The sequence below is a fragment of the Paramisgurnus dabryanus genome, chromosome 20 (genome assembly GCF_030506205.2).
Source record: "Paramisgurnus dabryanus chromosome 20, PD_genome_1.1, whole genome shotgun sequence".
Lineage (NCBI taxonomy): Eukaryota > Metazoa > Chordata > Actinopteri > Cypriniformes > Cobitidae > Paramisgurnus > Paramisgurnus dabryanus.
Window position 1 is genome coordinate 4,763,575 of NC_133356.1, and position 21,659 is coordinate 4,785,233.

General features: G+C 33.6%; 1 protein-coding gene across 1 annotated transcript in view; it reads left to right on the forward strand.

Moving 5' to 3' along the window:
• Positions 1-21,659, forward strand: part of cdh23 (cadherin-related 23) — a 373,711-nt gene that overhangs the window by 183,593 nt on the left and 168,459 nt on the right. The window contains exons 11-13 of the mRNA XM_065296107.1: positions 2,168-2,356; positions 11,464-11,613; positions 12,855-13,013. Of these exons, the coding sequence (XP_065152179.1) occupies positions 2,168-2,356; positions 11,464-11,613; positions 12,855-13,013 (498 nt within the window). The remainder of the gene's footprint in view (positions 1-2,167; positions 2,357-11,463; positions 11,614-12,854; positions 13,014-21,659) is intronic.

The following is a 21,659-nucleotide window of genomic DNA, read 5'->3' on the forward strand; positions in this document are numbered from 1 at the left end:
GCTTTTGCCCCTATGACGTTGGGGTTAGTGGTGGAATTTTGTTTGTTTTTATGATAATCGTATGTTTTTATACAATTCACTTCGTACAAATTAATACGAATTCTGTTGTATCGTACAATTTGCTTTTGCCCCTATGACGTTGGGGTTAGTGGTGGAATTTTGTTTGTTTTTATGATAATCATATGTTTTTATACAATTCACTTCGTACAAATTAATTCGTATTAGCCAACTCGTAAAATATGTACGAATTCAGTTGTATCGTACGATTTGCTTTTGCCCCTATGACGTTGGGGTTAGGGGTGGAATTTTGTTTGTTTTTATGACAATCGTATGTTTTTATACAATTTACTTTGTACGAATTAGCCAACTCATAAAATGTACGAATTCTGTTGTATCATATGATTTGCTTTTGCCCATATGGCATTGGGGTTAGTGGTGGGGTTTTGTTGTTTTTTATGATAATTGTAAGTTTTTATCCAAATCACTTCGCACAAATTAATACGTATTAGCCATCTCATAAAATATGTACGAATTCTGTTGTATCGTACGATTTGCTTTTGCCCCTATGACGTTGGAGTTAGGGGTGTTTTTTATGATAATCCTATGTTTTATACAATTCACTTCTTATGAATTAATACGAATTCTGTTGTATCGTACGATTTGCTTTTGCCCCTATGACGTTGGGGTTAATGGTGGAATTTTGTTTGTTTTTATGATAATCATATGTTTTTATACAATTCACTTCGTACGAATTAATTCGTATTAGCCAACTCGTAAAATATGTACGAATTCAGTTGTATCGTACGATTTGCTTTTGCCCCTATGACGTTGGGGTTAGGGGTGGAATTTTGTTTGTTTTTATGACAATCGTATGTTTTTATACAATTTACTTTGTACGAATTAGCCAACTCATAAAATGTACGAATTCTGTTGTATCATATGATTTGCTTTTGCCCATATGGCATTGGGGTTAGTGGTGGGGTTTTGTTGTTTTTTATGATAATTGTAAGTTTTTATCCAAATCACTTCGCACAAATTAATACGTATTAGCCATCTCATAAAATATGTACGAATTCTGTTGTATCGTACGATTTGCTTTTGCCCCTATGACGTTGGAGTTAGGGGTGTTTTTTATGATAATCCTATGTTTTATACAATTCACTTCTTATGAATTAATACGAATTCTGTTGTATCGTACGATTTGCTTTTGCCCCTATGACGTTGGGGTTAATGGTGGAATTTTGTTTGTTTTTATGATAATCATATGTTTTTATACAATTCACTTCGTACGAATTAATTCGTATTAGCCAACTCGTAAAATATGTACGAATTCAGTTGTATCGTACGATTTGCTTTTGCCCCTATGACGTTGGGGTTAGGGGTGGAATTTTGTTTGTTTTTATGACAATCGTATGTTTTTATACAATTTACTTTGTACGAATTAGCCAACTCATAAAATGTACGAATTCTGTTGTTTCATACGATTTGCTTTTGCCCTTATGGCATTGGGGTTAGTGGTGGGGTTTTGTTGTTTTTTATGATAATTGTAAGTTTTTATCCAAATCACTTCGCACAAATTAATACGTATTAGCCATCTCATAAAATATGTACGAATTCTGTTGTATCGTACGATTTGCTTTTGCCCCTATGACGTTGGAGTTAGGGGTGTTTTTTATGATAATCGTATGTTTTATACAATTCACTTCTTATGAATTCATACGAATTAGCCAACTTGTAACATATGAACAAATTCTATTGTATTGTACGATTTGCTTTTGCCCATATGACGTTGGGGTTAGGAGTGGGTTTTTTTTATGATAATCGTATGTTTTTGTATGATTCAGTTTGTACAAATACGAATTAGCCAACTCTAAAAATGTGTACGAATTGTATCGTATGATTTGCTTTTGCCCATATGACGTTGGGGTTAGGGTTGGGGTTTCATTTTTTTTTTAATGATAATCCAGCATCCAAACGCCTTTAGTGGACATTCCATTGAAAGATGCAGCGATATGTACTGTACCTGGAGCAAAGTATTGTACGTTATGCAGAAATGTCATAGGTGCATCTTTTGTGAGCCTGGCTTTTTTATAGATTGACACAGTGGGTTAAAAATATGCTGGCATTGTAAACATCGGATTAAATAGCTCTTTCTGTTTCTCTATAGGCTACAGAACTGAATGACGACCGCACGCCCTCATCTGCCACAGTCATGACCACCTTCACCATCCTGCTGATCGATATAAACGATAATCCGCCCAGATTTAACAGCTCGGAATATCGCGTCCTCATCACAGAGCTCGCTCAGGTCGGCTTCGCTCTGCCTCTCTACATACAGGTGGAGGACAAAGATGAGGTGAGAAACTGTACACACTTCAGCCTCTGTTGAAAAAGGTTTTGCAAGAATTGCTTTTCTTTACACATGATTTCATTCTTGACACCTATTGATTATTCAGACAGAGAAGTGTCTGTGTTGCTTTTTTTAATATTCGTCCGAGGAAAAGAAGCTGATTGTAAACGCCGCTGTATGGTCACCGTGAACGTGACATTTTCTGCCGTTAAGATCTTCTGGCCGGGCTCACGCCGTCTTAAGAAATAATGTCCATTGGTCAGGTGTCAAGCTTTCTCACCTGTAAAATCTTGCTTAGCCGCTGTCAGTCAACCCTTTGAAAGTACTCCAGTCAGCAGTGTCCTCTCATAACTCCATGTTAATTTTTTTTTACATCTGTAAGCAGTTTTTGACATTGTCAACTTAAAACATTTGATCGTTACGTTGGGTGAGAGACACATTTTACAGTCAGCACATTTCTAATTCGTACTGTATGTGAATAACAATTTTTCAAGTCAACTGGAATGGCTTCACTTCTCTTGCAGTTTTACTACAGGACTCCATATATATTATATTATATGTACATTTTTTTTAAATTACACAAAAATAAACAATTTATTAAATGTGTGTATTTATTTATACATAATAATTACACACAGTACACACTCACACATATATTATGCAAACACAAACTTTTATTTTGTATGTGATTAATCGCGATTAAACTTTAATATTTTATATATTAATATTATTATATTACAAACATTTAAGCATACGGCTTCTATTTGAAAGATTTTTAGGATTGTAGGAAATGTTAAAGTAATTTAAACTTTGAATGGTTGGGTACGTTTTTAAAAGAATTTGGTAGGAAGAGTCTTGCAAGGGGAGAGGAATATGGATGAAAAAATAAGGAGATTGAGTTTTTTTGCGAGGTGTGAAGGTATGACCACAAGATTTTACCTCAAACACTTTAACTGCCCTGTCACTTTTGATTGGCATATCAAAATTATATTACTCTTCTTTATATCAAAGTACCCTTACTTTACCCTTCAGAGATTAGTGGAGCATCATTATATACTAGGGCTGTCAATAGATTAAAATATTTTATTTAGATTAATCACATGATTGTCATGAGTTAACTTGTGATTAATCGTAAATTAATCTCACATTTGTATCTGTTCTAAATTTACCTTAACTAAACACTTTTCAAGTTTTTAATCCAGAGGTTTCAAACCACCTGGTCGTGAGCCAGTTCCAGGTTGTGGACAAGTTGCCACCGGGTCACAAGAACGTCCTGAGAAAAATGTGTATAATAGCTACGTAATAGCTTAAATATAGCTTGCATGTGCAAGACTAAAGTCAGGATGACGTACGACACGGCTGACGTGTTATATGGTGCGCCCCAGCTGTTTTTTTTGTGTGTTTTTTTTGACAGCCCTATTAAATACTGATCCCCATCCATACTAATAGACAAAATTGGTCTTTGGATTTTTTTTCCGAAACTCATCCAAGACAATACAACTCCAATGCCATAATTTACAGGAAAGCAAACAATTTACATTTTCATTTATATATATTTGAAAAATTGAAATTAAAAGCAAAATGAGACTGCATCTCAGTCTAGATTTATTGTTTCTAATAAGTGTCTCCTAGTACAAAATAAAGGTGCTTCACGATGCCATTCAATAATCTTTTTTTACTCCTGCACATCAAATTGACAAAAATTCAAGACAGATGGGAACCACAACATGGCACCTGTTAGATATTACAAGCATTTTTGCTGCTCTTTTACCACCAGCGCCTTGGAGACAGCGAGCTAACACATCTGAGATAGCAGACCAGTGATCACAATGCGGTTTGACTTTGATCCCAATGCAAGATGAACAAAAGTCTTCCAGAGTTTAATAAGCACTTCAGTCTCGTGTGTTCATGTGTTTGAGGAGGCTTTTGAGGTTAAAGTGATGTGTTTATTCTGCGTTCCTGACGATTGACGGATAAGTGGCTCTATCTCTATATCCTTTATATATATATATATATATACATATATGTATATATATATATATATATATATATATATATATGTATATATATATGTATATGTATATATGTATATGTATATATGTATATATATATATATATATGTATGTATATATATATATATATATATATATATGTATGTATATATGTATATATGTATGTATATATGTATGTATATATATATATATATATATATATATATATATATATATATATATATATATATATATATATATATATATATATATATATATATATATATATATATATATATATATATATATATATATATATATGTATGTATATATGTATATATATGTATATATATATATATGTATATATATATATATATATATATATATATATATGTATATATATATGTATATGTATATATGTATATGTATATATGTATATGTATATGTATATATATATATATATATATATATATATATATATATATATATATATATATATGTATGTATATATATATATATATATGTATGTATATATGTATGTATGTATGTATATATGTATATATATATATATATATATATATATATATATATATATATATATATATATATGTATGTATGTATGTATGTATGTATGTATGTATGTATGTATGTATGTATGTATGTATGTATGTATATATATATATATATATATATATATATATATATATATATATAGCCAATTCTATTATAAGACTAAACACATTTAGGGGTGATTCTCACGAAATCCAGATTTAGAAATTGTCCAGCATCAGAATTTTTAAAAAGCCCTTTAATTTTTTTTTGCACATATAAGATTTAAGGAACAGTATGTAAGAAATGTATATCAATTCATCATAAAATGGCCCTGATATGTCACTAGACATTAAGATATAATTTTCATTTCAAATACTTATTTCACTGACAACAGTGGTCTGGCCAGGATATTGTCATTTAAAAAGTGGAGTTGCAGCCCTCAACTGATGTTAATGTTGTCATGTTGTGTATTGGCCACCAGTTGTGTGATTGCAGTACCAGTTTTGGCCACAATCCTACATACTGTCCCTTTAAGGACTGAACTTATAACCATTATTTTTAGAGGATTTTAAAAATATTTCCAATAGAATTATTTACATTTTTTAGATTATCGGTATCAAAAATTGTCATTACTGCAACATGATATTACATTAAATATATGCATTTACAAACTAATGTTTCATAATGTGAACTACAAAGTTGTCTAGGTACTATAAAAAACAAAATTTCAACTTTTATCTGGAGAGAAAAAATAAGAACTGCTTACCTGGTAGCCATCTTGAGTGTCACAGTCAATTATGTCCCTTCCAACAATTTTTTTTTTTTAATGTTAGTTCCTTGAGGGCTTAAACAATGATTGAAAATTGTTGCGGAGGATGAGAAAATTGGTCTTGGACACATTTATATTCCTTATTATTGTCTCTACATTTACCAATGATCACCAAATACCACATGTTTCTTTACTGTAAATGTTTATAGTATAACATGCACTGAAGCTTTTTATTTTTTAATTATAAATATTTCCATGTCAAAGAACCCAAATCCAGTCATGGACACATTGTGGTAATGAAAAATTGCACCTTAAACGTGGAAAAAACAACAAAATTGGTTTGTATGATGTCATTTGAAATCATGTGCAAAATAGTACATGAAGAGATGTTTGTAACTGTATGCTTCTTATTTTGATAGCATTTACTTTTATTATCAAAATGTTTCATGACACCTCATAAGTCTAACTTTGCAAGAATTTTTAAATAAAATTGAAAAAATTATTAACTCAGTTGAACTTAAAATTGTGCAATTCACAGTGCTGTAAGCCTTAGTTCATTATACTACTACATTTATTGACATAGATGTCAATATATGTGTCCAAACACCACACACTAATAAGACTCACAAATACTCGAATTCCTTACTATGTGTTTTCAAAGTTTTTCTGCATGGTTCATCTTTAAACTTTCCTGCTGATGTGTGTGTGACAGGCGGCTTTTATCTTCTCTGTAGTGGTTCGAGCAAATGGACGGGCAATTACGCTTATAGCCAGTGAGCGCTGACATCCCTGCATATTGGATGGCTCTTTAAATAGCCCCCATCAGCCACAATGGCTCTCTAAGCGCTCCAAACAAAAACAAGACGGGTACTTTAACCGCCGATGTAATTCCTCCATCGATCTAGAGAGCGTCGTTCTTGGTGTCGCTTCGGTTTGCGTTTCGAGGCTTTTAAAAACACAAACGTGACGTTTGCTTATCTCTTGGGTGGCTTGGCAGTAAGTTGTTTGGATTTTGGATAAAGATGTGTGCCGGATAGGTTGTCTATTGTTGTCATCATAGTGAAGATGACAAGCAGATCATCTTGAGCTGGGTGATAATAAAAGTGGTCTGGTTAGTTTTGGTTTACGTTTGGGTTTGAGATGATACTGTTTTAAAATCTATGGTCTGTGACAAGAAAACATTTTCTATTTGAGTCACCAAAATTACTTTTTGAACACTTCCTGTCTGCCATTGTTGGGACAAACAGTCCTCATTTGCGTCTAAATGAATGTTTTGTCTCCTGAACACTCCCCCGTCAACCATTGTTCAGCATAACAGTCCTGATCTAAAGATGTGTGCTGGATATGCATTGGTTGAGCTAATATTGCTAGGTTTTGGTTCGTCTAACAAACAAAGCTTATATTTTTTTGAATACTTGAGCTCTAAATGGTTACTTTGCGAATAAAGCTGGGAATAAAGAAAGTATTTTAACATCAAAAAAATAACACACATTACCTTTAAAGCTATGAAATCACTTACATGCTCATTACAAGATCTCATCCAGTGTGCTTTTAAACTGATGATCATTAAGAGATAATGAAGTATTATGTCAGCAATTGCAGTCTGCGTCTTCTCATTAGCATTAAAGTTAAGATCACTTTAGTTTAGATCAGAATGCTCAGCTCGTGATTCATGATCGTGTCAATCAGCCAGCAGCTACACAAGTCGTACAACAACAAACTTTTATCTATTAAGAAAAATTTTCTTCGTTGTCTCATGATGATGACATTTGCATTTGTAGCATTGCGTTTATGATCTTTTGCACATCATAAAACAGGGTGATTTAGAAAAGTATGTTTGAGTCTCTTGATTATGTTTGTCTTCGAGGGTTTGAGCTTTATACCTCTGTTTCTCTCCTTTAATCTATTTATTCGGACAGATAACTCGCAGCGAGCCTTCTGGCTCTTCAGTCACCTCCTCGATTACAGCGTCCAGCCTGAGGATCAACGTGATGGAGAGATTTTCATAAACGGGATACATAAAAGAAGTGAATATCACAGATTAACCCGGAGTGTTTGTCTGTTTAGTGTGAAACAAAAAAATTGCACTTCAGTTATTGTTCGAGCTCTCTCTTTTATTTTCTTGTTCGTCCTGCTTGTATTTTCACGGTTTGGAAACACCTCCGGTTAAATGTTTATTGAACTCTGAAACTATTTTCTCTGTCCGGATCAATTCCTTACGTTGTGGTCACAAATGGCTTCGTCCGCAAATGGAATTTGCCTGTATGTGTGTGATTGTTTGTGTTTGTTTCTGTCCTTCATTAAACATAGTATATATATATATATATATATATATATATATATATATATATATATATATATATATATATATATATATATATTGTGGTAATGTAAGTTATTAATATACAATTTAAAATATTATATAAAATATTAGATATTCAATTTTATTTAGCTTTTGGGATTATCATATGTTTATACTTGATCTGAAAATATATATTTTTAAAACAATGAGAAAAAGTGGTCAAAAAAAGGTCCAGAGCTGTCACTGGGGTGGTACCCTTTCAAAAAGTATACCTTTACACCTAATGAGTTCATATTAGTACCTCAGAGGTACATATTGATAACAAATGTAAACATATCCCTACTGGAAAATTTAGCTAAGACCAGCTTAAGCTGGTGAGCTGGTTTCTCCCAGCCTGGTTTTAGCTGGTTTTGCTGGTGTAGCAAGCTGGTCTAGCTGTGTTTGGTCACTTTTTAATCTTCCAGCCTGACCAGCTAAATCCAGCTGACCCGCCAGCTTTACCAACTTTGCCAGCCCACCAAATCGGGGCTGAAAGATATATCGAAATACTGAAAATACAGCAAATGTGTATCGTGATGGTTTGCTGTTACTGTATAATATTAATACTTTAAAGGTCAATGCTATACATATATTTAATGCTATGCATTTAATACGTTTTTGTCAGGAATTATGTAAAAATGTAAAAAATGCACATTTTTTCCAAATTAATTTTATTCTCATTAAATTGAAATTTTACAGCCTTAAAGTATTATCGTATTGCATATCATATACCATTATCAACAAAGTTATCTAATTTTCCCTCGCTATCGTGCAGCCCTAATAAAAATCTAGTTTAGTTATATTTTAGTTATATGCATATTTTCCACAATGTTTATCAACTACACACATTAGTAATACACAGTGTTAGGTAAGTTACTAAAAAAGTAATTCACTACAAATTACTAATTGCTATTTGATTACATTACTGATTACTACATGCAATACGTAATCTAATTACTTTTTTAAGTAATTAAAAAAATAATTTATGTTTAATTTATGTTTATTAATTTGTATAATTTTTTTATTACTTTACTTTTAAGTTACATTGACAAAATCAAACCTAAAAAACAAAACAAAGTGAAACTCAGTTGTTTTCGGTAATTTAATTTTGACTGACAAATATTACAGAAGTATGAAAACTGCAACTAGACTTTAGATTTACCCTGCCTAACAATTAAAACTTTATTCCTTTTAAATGCGTCTGTGCACAGTGTATTAAATTCATACAACATTGTCAGGATGTATGTGTATGCCATATATATATACTGTTTGTGAACATTAAAGACAGAAAAAACTTAATGTGAAAATGTTTCTGATAACATTTGAAAACATTATTGATTAAAATACAATGCATATTTAAATGCTGAAAGCTATATTTTTCTGTACATTAAGTTACAGAGGTGCGATTTGCCCCTCCTAATTACGTCATCGCGAGGGCTTTTTGTCAAGTTAAAGAATGTTAATATTCATGTAAGTTGTTTTGATAATTGTTTAAATAAACATATGATTAATTAATGCTGTCCACATATTGTTAGTTCATGGTTAATAACATTGGTACATTGTTAGTGATTTAGAAACATACATGTAAAATCGCTTCTGGCAGACCAGATGTCATCGTGGAAAGCCCACTGTGAAGTTCAAAGGTTTTGGAGATGTACTGTCTGTATTTTTCACTTGAAGGTCAACCACCAGACTCTGCATACATTATAGCGCGCGTCCTTCTCCGATGAGTGATTAAAGCAAACTCGTTAACAGATGTTGCTGTGCAAAACGTCATTTTAAAATACATTTTTCTTCATTTTTCAACACTTCATTTGTAACGCTAGTAACATAATATTATCGTCATTGGTAACTGTAATCAAATTACATCAATTTAAAATGTAAAGGGATACATTACTGCGTTATTAGGAAAATTTATTAGAGTACAGTAATGCGTTACACACTACCGCGTTATACCCAACTCTGGTAATACATAACAGTATTTATTATTTAGTATTAATATTATTTAAATTCTCTTGGAAATAATTGTTTTCGGACAATTATATAAAGCAATAAGCCCCAAGAAGCAGTGGGTTACCAGTGCATTTTATAACATCTAAGGGGCGTTGTTTCCTAAAACCCCCTTAGCTGTTATAAAATGCACTGTAACCCCACTGCTTTGCGGGGCTTATTGCTTTTATAAAATGGTTACTTCATATGCATAACGTTAGCAGGATTTCATAAAATAAAACATAAATAAGTTATAATTATATTAGTACAAATATTACTCTTCCGCCAAACAAAGTAGTTCCTCAGAATCCAGTGTGACTGAAACAGAGCGCAGTTCCCAACCAACAAAGATGCAGCAAAGACACAAGGTGTTTATTTTATAAATCAACATTCATCTTATTACATTAACATTTATATATTTTTTTTAGTTGCAACCCAGTTTTAGTTTAATGGCTTTCAGAAAAATTATCTTCTTTAAATAAACATAAAATATATTAAATGAAAGAACAGACGCTCTTTAAAAAAAAGAAAGAATATTATATATACCAAATTTAACACCTCGAGTTAAATTATAGACACTAGAAAGTAAGTATACAGGGTTTGTAAGTGTACAGGCCTTTAATGCATGTGTGTGGTGTGATCTGATAAGTGTAAACCCTAAACCCATCTCCTCTTTTTTCTGAGTGAGAGAAAGAGATTACGCCAAAAAATAGAAAGAGAGAGGGAGACAAGAAGAGATGGAGTGATTGTAGCGACAGATAAGTGTGGACTTAGTAGAGATAAGCAGCGAGTAAACACACACAATAATCAATCACACTTTCTACTCACCATGCTCAACAATATTGCTTTGTTGTGTGTGTATGTGTACGTGCTTATGTCGGTGTGTATGTGTGGGCCGTGTTTGTCTGGCGATCAGTTTAAACTGTATTTCACATATTTCTTCTCGACATAAATTGTTGTGACAGCTCGCAACTCTCAGCAATTTGATCTAACATTGTAACTTTCAGCTCAGATGCGTGTACACACACACATTTTGTTTAATAAGTGTGCGTTTTCACTGTGTATTATGAGTCATGAAAGAGTTTACATGCTTTCCATATATCCTCGTTGGCTTTCGTCGGTCTCTAACAGAAGAGAGATGACAGTAATGAAGCACTACTCGTCATCTTCCTCATGATCTCTCCACATGTAAAACAACACGTTTTTGAGACAGATATAATTACTGCTGAGCATTCTATTACTTTGCCATTTGAAAGGTGCAGAATTATTTAAATTAATTTGATAAAATATCTGTCACAATGAATGTTTGTTTGGTTCGACACTGTGTTTTATAGACTTTTTTAGAACGATGATTAAAGCTGATCAGATCAGATGGTTAAAGCTCTGGTGAGGATGTGGCATTAGAAAAATAAATCAGATATGTGTGTCAGCCCCTATTTCTCAGTTTGGTTGATGTGTTTTGTCTTTCCAGGGAGTGAACAGCATGTTTCAGGTGGTCCTGACAGGGAATAACTCGGAGCACTTCACCATCTCTCCCACCTCGGTTCAGGGCAGAGCCGACATTCGTGTACGTGTGGCTGTCCCTCTGGACTACGAAACTATCAGGAGCTACAGTTTTTCTGTAAGTCCAGCAAACACACACACACATTAGCTGATTAAGATGTACTCGTCCTTTGCCAAATCCTGCTTATTTTTTCCAGTGTGATCTCAAAAGGCCATAATGTATTTATGTGTAAATTTGAAGGGAACTATATTTTTGTTGCATGTATGTTTTTTACGTGCAATATTTTATCAGTGTGTAAAAGTAGAAAGAGATGTGCGTAATCAAGTGCATGTGAAAACCAATTGATTTTTGCATTAGAGAACTTTCTATATTTGGGTCTTACAGGGTTAAATAGGCATAAATGCATTAAGTCATTTTAAATATGCTTCCAATTTATTTAGATTGTATTTGTCGTTTAAATTAATAATTGTGTTTTCAACTATTATATGTCATAAAGTGACATATGTTTTTTTAAATGGTCACTAGCTGTTACTGGTGTGTTACCCTTTAAAAATATACACATTTGCAACTAAAGAGTTCATATTGTATTAGTACCTAAATAGTACATATTGGTACCAAATGTATGCATATCTGTAACTTAATGGTACATATTAGGACCTTTTTAAAGGATACTGCTTTTTTCTGACATTTTATATAAAGTAAAAAATATGATTGTCTGCAAATGTATTATCTATATTTATTCATTAAACCAAATAGTCATTTTTTGCAGAATATTTAGGGGACAGGTTTTCAAATCTGTCCTTGGATTCGGGGAGTCTCTTTATCTTCACTATGAGAATTTTTATACGAGACATGAATTTCAGAAATCTTTCTCAATTCCCAAGTGCGATGGATCTGTACCCATTTTATTTGATCATTTAGAATAGTCTGAGAATAGATCGTCATGCCAGATTATTGTTTGTATGGAAATTAAAAACAGATTTGGAATGTAGCGAATGAAATATTACATAGTAAATACTGTACGTACAGATTGAGCGGTGCTGTCGTCTCTGTGCGGTTCGGCTGTGTTTTTACGGTTGATTTAGTTTAACTGACTAAAGCCGATCCCTCCAGCGATGGAGTTACTAGCTGAACTGACAAATGACTGCAATCTAGTACAACATTACAAAAACACAACACATTCGCAGGCAAAGACAAGCGGTTCTTTCAGTCAGGTGCTACCTCAACCAATAAATAATGCCTTTCGTTTGCAAACATCTTCTCTAATTTATCTGAATGAATCTGTACACCGTTGCAATGTTGATACATAAAGTAGGATGTTGTGATGTCTGTAGTGATACGTTTGCTCTCTTCTGCAGCTGTATGCCAATGAATCTCTTTCTGAACATGTGGGTTTCGCCCGAGTCTTCATCGACCTCATCAATGAAAACGACAACAGGCCGATATTCAGCCAGACCCTTTATAACATCAGTTTACTTGAGAGCACAGATACTGGGACATCTCTGGTCCGAATACAGGTAAAAAAATTTATTAAAGGGGACATTTTCAAGACTTTTTTAAAATGTCAAATAAATCTTTGGTGTCCCAAGAGTGCATATGTGACATTTTAGCTCAATATGCCATATAATGTATATAATTTATTATAACATGTTAAAATTGCCACGTTGTAGGTGTGAGCAAAAATGTGCCGTTTTGGGGTGTGTCCTTTAAAATGCAAATGAGCTGATCTCTGCACTAAATGGCAGTGCTGTGGTTGGATAGTGCAGATTAAGGGGCGGTATTATCCCTTTCTGACATCACAAGGGGAGCCAAATTTTCAGTTTCGGTACAACTCTACAATTACATAGTTCACAGTGTTTGTAATGTGTTTCAGCAGTACATGTCTAACATTTATAATGTGTTAAGAAACAATTTTCTGAAATGATTTTACACGGACTTTAACTCTAGGTCGACATGGAAAGTATGTGTTTCTGGTGGCAAAGCCGCGATGATACATAGTGATGTTAAACCCCATCACGTCTCATCTGCAGCCATTTTTCTGGATCCCAGTCATTTATTTGATTTCAGCATGCACACAGACTGTCTCGGAGCGCTGAAGGTCATTTTACGCAAAATAAATCGCAGCCGTACGCAGATCATAAATTCAATGTATTATCAGTTCGTCTCTCGCACTCGCTCTGCTGGACGTTATGGAAATCAATATTGATCAATACACAATCCAGCTGTGGATACACGGAGAACTCCAGGAATACTGTAAGTGTGCACTGATCCTAATCATTAAAACTAATTCTAGATCAGTGCTTGTGTATTCTGATGATATTTATATGAAGATCAGTCCAAGGTCTCTTTAACAACTCATGCAAAGAATACTTTAAAACAATGACGTTTGTCTAGAGAAATATAAGGTCATTTGAGAACCTTTCCAAAAAGATTTAAAACAAATCCTTATTATCAGAACATAAAACATTAACATGTGGCAATGGCTGTGTACTTATGAGTTGAATTGTATCCAGCAGTGTGTTGCTAGATCTCGACCTGGTTCACAGCTCTGCCTCTCTCTCCGTCCATGTGTGGTTGTGGTCCGTGCATCGGTTGTGTCAATGAATGATGTCTGCTATTTGTCACAGGTTCACTTATTACATGTAACAGCCTGTAAAGTCAATAGAGCGGTAACTTTACCCACAATGCCCTGGGGTTATGCTGAGACAGACAGTTATGTGCAGCAACCTTGTGTTTTTATTCATTTCTTTTCTTGTTTTCTGATATTTTAGTTCTCTTCTTTTAGTTTCAGCCATCATCTCTGCTGCTGCAGGTACTTCAAACTGTCTGCACTGAAGCTTTATGTAAGGAATAATGGACGACGGGCCATTGAATTATAAGAAAATAATGCGGCACGACACAAAGCGGAGTGTGCATTATTTTTTAAATAGGACCAGAGTCAATTATTCGGCTTATACCACGGTTACAACAAACAATGTTCTGGTGCCTATTTTTAAGACATTTGACAAGTTAGGTGTGCGGTTTAAAGAAAAATAATCAACACCCATGAACATTTCTCAGCCAATCAGAATCAAGCATTCAACAGACCCGTGGTATAATTTTCAAATAATTCAAAGGACCGGAGTTAATTATTCCGCTTATACCACAGTTACCACAGACTGTCTGTCTGTCTATCTATCTGTCTCTATGTCTATGCCTGTGTGGTCAGTCTGTCTGTCTGTCTGTCTGTCTTTCTTTCTGTATGTCTATTTTTCTATCTGTTTTTCTGTCTATCTGTCTGTCTCTGTCTATTTCCCAGTGTGATCAGTATGTCTGTCTGTCTGTCTATTTGTCTTTCCGTATGTCTATATTTCTGTCTGTCTGTCTGTCTGTCTATCTATATGTCTCTATGTCTGTCTATCTTTATGTGTGTCTGTCTTTCTAATTGTCTTTCTTTCTATCTGTCTTTCTGTCTGTCTGTCTATCTATGTCTCTATGTCTGTCTGCCTGTGTGGTCAGTATGTATGTCTATCTTTCTATCTGTCTCTGTCTATTTGCCTGTGTGATCAGTATGTCTGTCTGTCTGTATATTTGTCTTTCTGTATGTCTATCTTTTTGTCTGTCTGTCTATCTATCTGTCTCTATGTCTGTCTATCTGTATGTGTGTCTGTCTTTCTAATTGTCTATTTGCCTGTGTGGTCAGTCTGCCTTTCTGTATGTCTATCTTTCTATCTATCTATCTATCTATCTATCTGTCTGTCTGTCTGTCTGACTACTGTATGTCTCTATGTCTATCTGCCTGTGTGGTCTGTCTGTCTTTTTATCTATTTATCTGTCCATCTTTTTATCTGTCTATCTATCTGTTTATTTGTCTACCTACCTATCATCTGTCTGTCTATCTATCTTTCTATCTGTCTGTCTGTCTGTCTATCTATGTCTCTATGTCTAAATGCCTGTGTGTTCAGTCTGTATGTATGTATAAATGTCTGTCTATCTTTTTATCTATCTGTCAGTCTATCTTTTATCTCTCTGTCTATCTTTTTGTTTGTTTCTTTGTCTACCTACCTATCATCTGTTTGTCTGTTTACTCTGTCTGTCTGTCTGTCTAACTATGTCTCCTTGTCTGTCTGCCTGTGTGGTCTGTCTGTCTTTTTATCTGTCTATCTGTCCATCTTTTTATCTGTCTATCTATCTGTTTATTTGTCTACCTACCTATCATCTGTCTTTCTGGCTATCTGTCCGTCTGTCTGTCTATCTGTATGTGTGTCTGTCTTTCTAATTGTCTATCTTTCTATCTGTCTGTCTGTCTGTCTGTCTGTCTATCTATGTCTCTATGTCTGTCTGCCTGTGTGGTCAGTATGTATGTCTATCTTTCTATCTGTCTGTCTGTCTGTCTGTCTGTCTGTTTATCTATGTCTCTATGTCTATCTGCCTGTGTGTTCAGTCTGTATGTATGTCTGTCTATCTTTTTATCTATCTGTCTGTCTATCTTTTATCTGTCTGTCTGTCTATCTTTTTGATAGTTTCTTTGTCTACCTACCTATCATCTGTTTGTCTGTTTGGTCTGTCTGTCTCTCTGTCTGTCTAACTATGTCTCTTTTTCTGTCTGCCTGTGTGGTCTGTCTGTCTTTTTATCTATCTGTCTGTCTATCTTTGTGTCTGTCTGTCTGTCTGTCTGTCTGCCTGCCTGCCTGCCCGTCTGTCTATGTTTTTATGTCTGTCTGTCTTTCTGTATGTCTATCTTTTATCTGTTTGTTTGTCTGTCTATCTGTCTGTCTCTGTGTCTATCTGCCTGTCTGGTCAGACTGTCTGTCTGTCTGTCTGTCTGTCTGTCTGTCTGTCTGTCTGTCTGTCTCTATGTCTCTATGTCTGTCTATTTTTCTGTATGTCTATCTTTCTATCTGTCTGTCTGTCTGCCTATCTATGCGTCTATGTCTGTCTGCCTGTGTGGTTAGTCTGTATGTCTCCTTCTGTATGTCTATTTATCTGTCTGTCTGTCTAACTACGTCTCTATTTCTTTATGCCTGTGTGGTCAGTCTGTATGTATGTATGTCTGTCTGTCTATCTTTTATCTATCTGTCTGTATCTTTTATATGTCTGTCTATCTTTTTGTTTGTTTGTTTGTTTGTCTACCTACCCATCATCTGTTTGGTCTGCCTGTCTGTCTGTCTAACTATGTCTCTAATTCTATCTGCCTGTGTGGTCTGTCTGTCATTTTACCTGTCTGTCTGTCAATCTATCTGTTTGTTTGTCTACCTACCTATCATCTGTCTTTCTGGCTATCTGTTTGTCTGTCTGCCTGCCCGTTTGTCTAACTATGTCTCTATGCAGGTCTGTCTTTCTTTCTGTATGTCTATCTTTCTATCTGTCTGTCTGTCTATCTGTCTGTCTCTATGTCTATTTGCCTGTGTGGTCAGTCTGTCTTTCAGTCTGTCTTTCTGTATGTCTATCTATCTATCTATCTATCTATCTATCTATCTATCTATCTATCTATCTATCTATCTATCTATCTATCTATCTATCTATTTATCTATCTATCTGTCTGTCTGTCTGACTATGTCTCTATGTCTATCTGCCTGTGTGGTCTGTCTGTCTTTTTATCTATCTATCTGTCCATCTTTTTATCTGTCCATCTATCTGTTTATTTGTCTACTTACCTATCATCTGTCTTTTCTGTCTGTCTGTCTGTCTATTTATATATATATCTGATTATATATCTGATTAACATAACATATTTTTATTCATCTTCTTTTTAAGCTTTATTACACTGTACAAAACCTAGATACATTTTGTCCTATGTCCAAATCCCAAAGCGCACAATTTTTCTGAAAACGGTCTAGTTTTGCCTCACAGCCAGCATGAGAGAAATCTCTGTTTAGTGTTTGTGTGTGTGATACCCAGAGTCAATGTTTTTTTAACAGATGCTGCAAATGTGTTGCCTGTAACTGAATGTAGCAAAAGAAAATGATTGTCACACCGACACACACTAACACACACATGCATCCATATGTTTCAACATAGACAATTACATACCAGTCAGATAGCTGTCAGCTCCGGCTTATTATGATGGATGGATGATCTTTTTTATGATTAGTTTAAATTTTATTTCAATGTTTAATTCTGCTTTATTTGCAGAAACATTAGCTTCTCAAACTGCAGTTTCAAGTAATCAAGGACTCAATTTAAAAAATCTAATTCATGAAGAAAAATTACATATAAAACCACATGCCAGTATATAAAGTGTAATAAATGAAGGGTTTGTCACAAAAGTATATCCAAACCTTTTGTTGAGATTTTAGGAAGTTAATGGAGAATGTGGGCAGCTTGATTCATGTGTCATTAACAGTGCTTTAACCAGGATTGTTATTTAGGGTTATGAAAAAGGTCCTTTGTCCATAAAAGCTCAAGAAACCTTGCATTAGTTGGTAATTCAGGGTTTCTCAAGCTTTTTGAATTACGTGCATTTTTCTTCGAGTGGTTTCCAGAGTTCTGAGTACTGAGTAAGATCAAACTGTCAAAGCTGATTGTTCCTTTAAATGCCGCTTTTAGTCAGACTTTCAACTTAATCTGTGCCTGGGAACCCAGCCCAAAGAGCTTAGACTCTTCAGTCACTGGATTTTGGGCCATGGTGGTGTGAAACGACAGTTTGAAGTCACCTTCTCCTATAACATATTGCTCCGCTCACAACGCTTTATCCATAATAATAAAGAATTGAAGAGCTCAGATGCAAAAGCCGCTGAGTGCCACCTATTTTAAAATTATATAAATTGAATGCTTTCGACATGTTTTATACATTTATAAAATATATACCCTCCAAATCCGAGCTTTTCAACAAAAGTTTGTTGGCAGAATCCATTAAAAGCCACTTTGATTTTTAAGCAAAGTCCACAAAGTGAACGGAAGATGAATGTGAAACGACAGTGGATCAAATTCAAACTGCGATCTCTTGTGCGTCCTTGGACCTGAATGCAACCTGAATCTGGCAGTGACATGGATCAGCTCCCCCTAATTTTTAGTTCAGTTTCATAATTTTTACATTATGCTTTTCATCATTTGCAACATTTCTAGTTGCATCTTTAGTGATTTTGCAACTGTTTAGTGTCTCTTGTCCAAGGAAGTGAATTTTTTGCTGAAAAGTCTTGTATGCACTTAGAGGGTTTTGCAGCGAAAGGCAGTCAAATCTGTTAAATGCCAATAAAATTACTTAAGTTGCATTTGTGAAAATAAGGTATTTCAGTTACTGAGTAATAATGTTTTAATTGCCATTAAAGTGATATTACTGCACATAAGCATAAGAGCCTGATAAAAAATAATAATGTACAAAAAACATCAGACACACTTTTTGCATCTGAACCATTTAAATAATTTCTCAATGTCTGCTTTTCTTCTTTAAGATTAAGATTTTTAATGACTTACATCGTATAGATAAATTCATTCTCCAGTGCACTAACATATGGGTGATTCTCACAAAATTAGACTTTTGATAAAAAAAGTAAATGCAAAGTAAGAATATCAAAATAAGAAGCATACAGTTAGGAACATCTCTTCACGTACTATTTTGCACATGATTTCAAATGACATCATACAAACCAATTTTGTTGGTTTTCCACATTTAAGGGGAAAGTTTTCATTACCACAACGTTTCCATGACTGGATTTGGGTTCTTTGACATGGAAATATTTATAATTAAAAAATCTAAAAAATAAAAAGCTTTAGTGCATGTTATACTATACTCTTACGAAAAAGTAGTATACTGCAAGTTCATTTTATTAAGTATACTTAAGTAATGTTGGAGTATAGTTTTAAGTATACTTTATGTAGTAAGTGTACTAACATTTATGTTCTAGTAGTATACTTGTAAGTGTACTGCTTGAATACCGCTTGGGACTAAATTGGCCCACTTTTAGTATATAAAAGTATACTTCTAAGTACTATAAGTGTAAGAGTAGTTAACTTTAAGTGTACAACTAGTGCACAATTAGTTCTTCATTTGTACTGCAAGTGAACTTATGAGTATACTAGTAGTTTTCTAGACTTATACTTCAAGTGTACATGCAAATGTTCTGTAAGTGTACTCTTAGTAAACTAGTAGGTTACTAATTTTGTGCTGCAGGTATACTTCCAAATGTTCTTTTAATATACTTTTAGTTAACTAGTAGTTTACTAGTCATATACTGAAAGTGTACATGCAAGTGTTCTGTTAGTGTACCCTTAGTAAACTAGTAGGTTTCTTATTGTATACTGCTTGTGTAACAAAGCACTTTGACACTGAGGATCCATCTGCAGGTTTTTATTAAACACACTCATATTCCAACAGGCAAGGTCAAAGAACAGCAAAAACACAGCAATGTAGGGCAGACAAATCTCGTAGTCACGAAACATGCAAAAGGGTCAGGGCAGGCAACAAACATACTCATAAACCGGGTAAAACAGATAAAGATCAATAAATACAGATAGATATGCAGGCAGGCAGACCGCTCAGCAATGACAGCCGTACAAATCAAGACATTGCACTGACTGAATGTTTCCAGAGAGTTTATATAGGCTTTTACAATGAGTTTCAGGTGGCAGAGTAATCAGTCCAGGTATGCGGGATTATGGGAAATGGAGTCCAGAACGAAAGTTAATATTCAGGGGATTCAGCCATATATATAGATATATATACAACCTCAAATCAGAAAAAGTTGGGACACTGTAGAAATTGTGAGTAAAAAAGGAATGGAATAATTTACAAATCTCATAAACTTATATTTTATTCACAATAGAATATAGATAACATATCAAATGTTGAAAGTGAGTATATAATATATATTTATAATTTTTTATTTATTATTTTGTTTGATTAGCTCACTGATAGCATACGAAAGATTTAGCTTCAAATTGAAGGTACAATTAAAAGGTATATGTCAAGTATAAAAATTAATACACAGGAACATTGTATTGTACTTTAAGTGCAATATATATATATATATATAGTGTGATGTTAAGTTCACTTAAAGTAAAGTTGAGTAGTAAACTACTAGTTTACTAAAAGTATAGTAAAAGAATACTTGCAAGTATACATGCAGCACAAAATTAATAACCTACTGTACCAGTTTACTAACACTAAAGATTCTCTATAAAGATAATATACATTTGTACACTACATATACTTTCAAAATTTACTTTAAATATACTGTTTCTAAAGGAACATAATGGATCCCCAGGGCTATTCATATGGCTTTATGCAGCTTTCTTGATGTAGCTTTCGTTGGTACATTTTTACTTTATATTTTTAAGTATATGTCAGTAAACAAGTATAGGCCGAATATACTTAGACATTTCGGTCAGTATAGGTTAAGTATACTTTAGTACAATTTAAGTACATTTTAGAGAAGTACATAAAAAGTAAACTGAAAGTATAATTTCTTATTTTAAGTTTAAAAGAAGTATACTTATAGCACACTTGAATAAACTTCTTTTTCGTAAGGGTAAACATTTACAGTAAAGAAACATGTGGTATTTGGTGATCATTGGTAAATGTAGGGACAATAATAAGGAATATAAATGTGTCCAATAAAAAAATTCTCATCCTCCGCAACAATTTTTAATCATTGTTTAAGCCCTCAAGGAACTAACATTTTCAAAAAAAAAAAAAAACATAGTTGTAAGGGACATAATTGACTGTGACACTCAAGATGGCTACCAGTTAAGCAGTTCTTATTTTTCTCTCCAGATTTAAATTGAAATTTAACTTTTTAGTTCCGAAACATGACTTTGTAAATGCATATATTTAATGTTATATCATGTTGCGGTAATGATAATTTTGATAATGATAATCTTAAAAATGTAAATAATTCTATAGTAAAAATATTTTTTAAATCCTCTAAAAATAATGGTTATGTAAGTTCAGACCTAACCTTAATGTGCAAAAAAATTGGCTTCAAGGGCTTTTTAAAAAAATCTGATGCTGGACACCTTTTAAGTCTGCATTTCGTTATAATCGCCCACTTGTGTTCTGAGAATTTTATTAAAAATACCAGAAAATTGCTAGGGCATCTCTTTTGAAGTTGAAGTGATATATGTGTAAAAACAATGTATTCATTGTGTACCCGAGTAAATTACTTTCATGTCCGTTCTCTTATATCATTGAACATAAAGGTCTCATGACAAAGCAAACATGGTGTCTGTAGTATGAATTTACC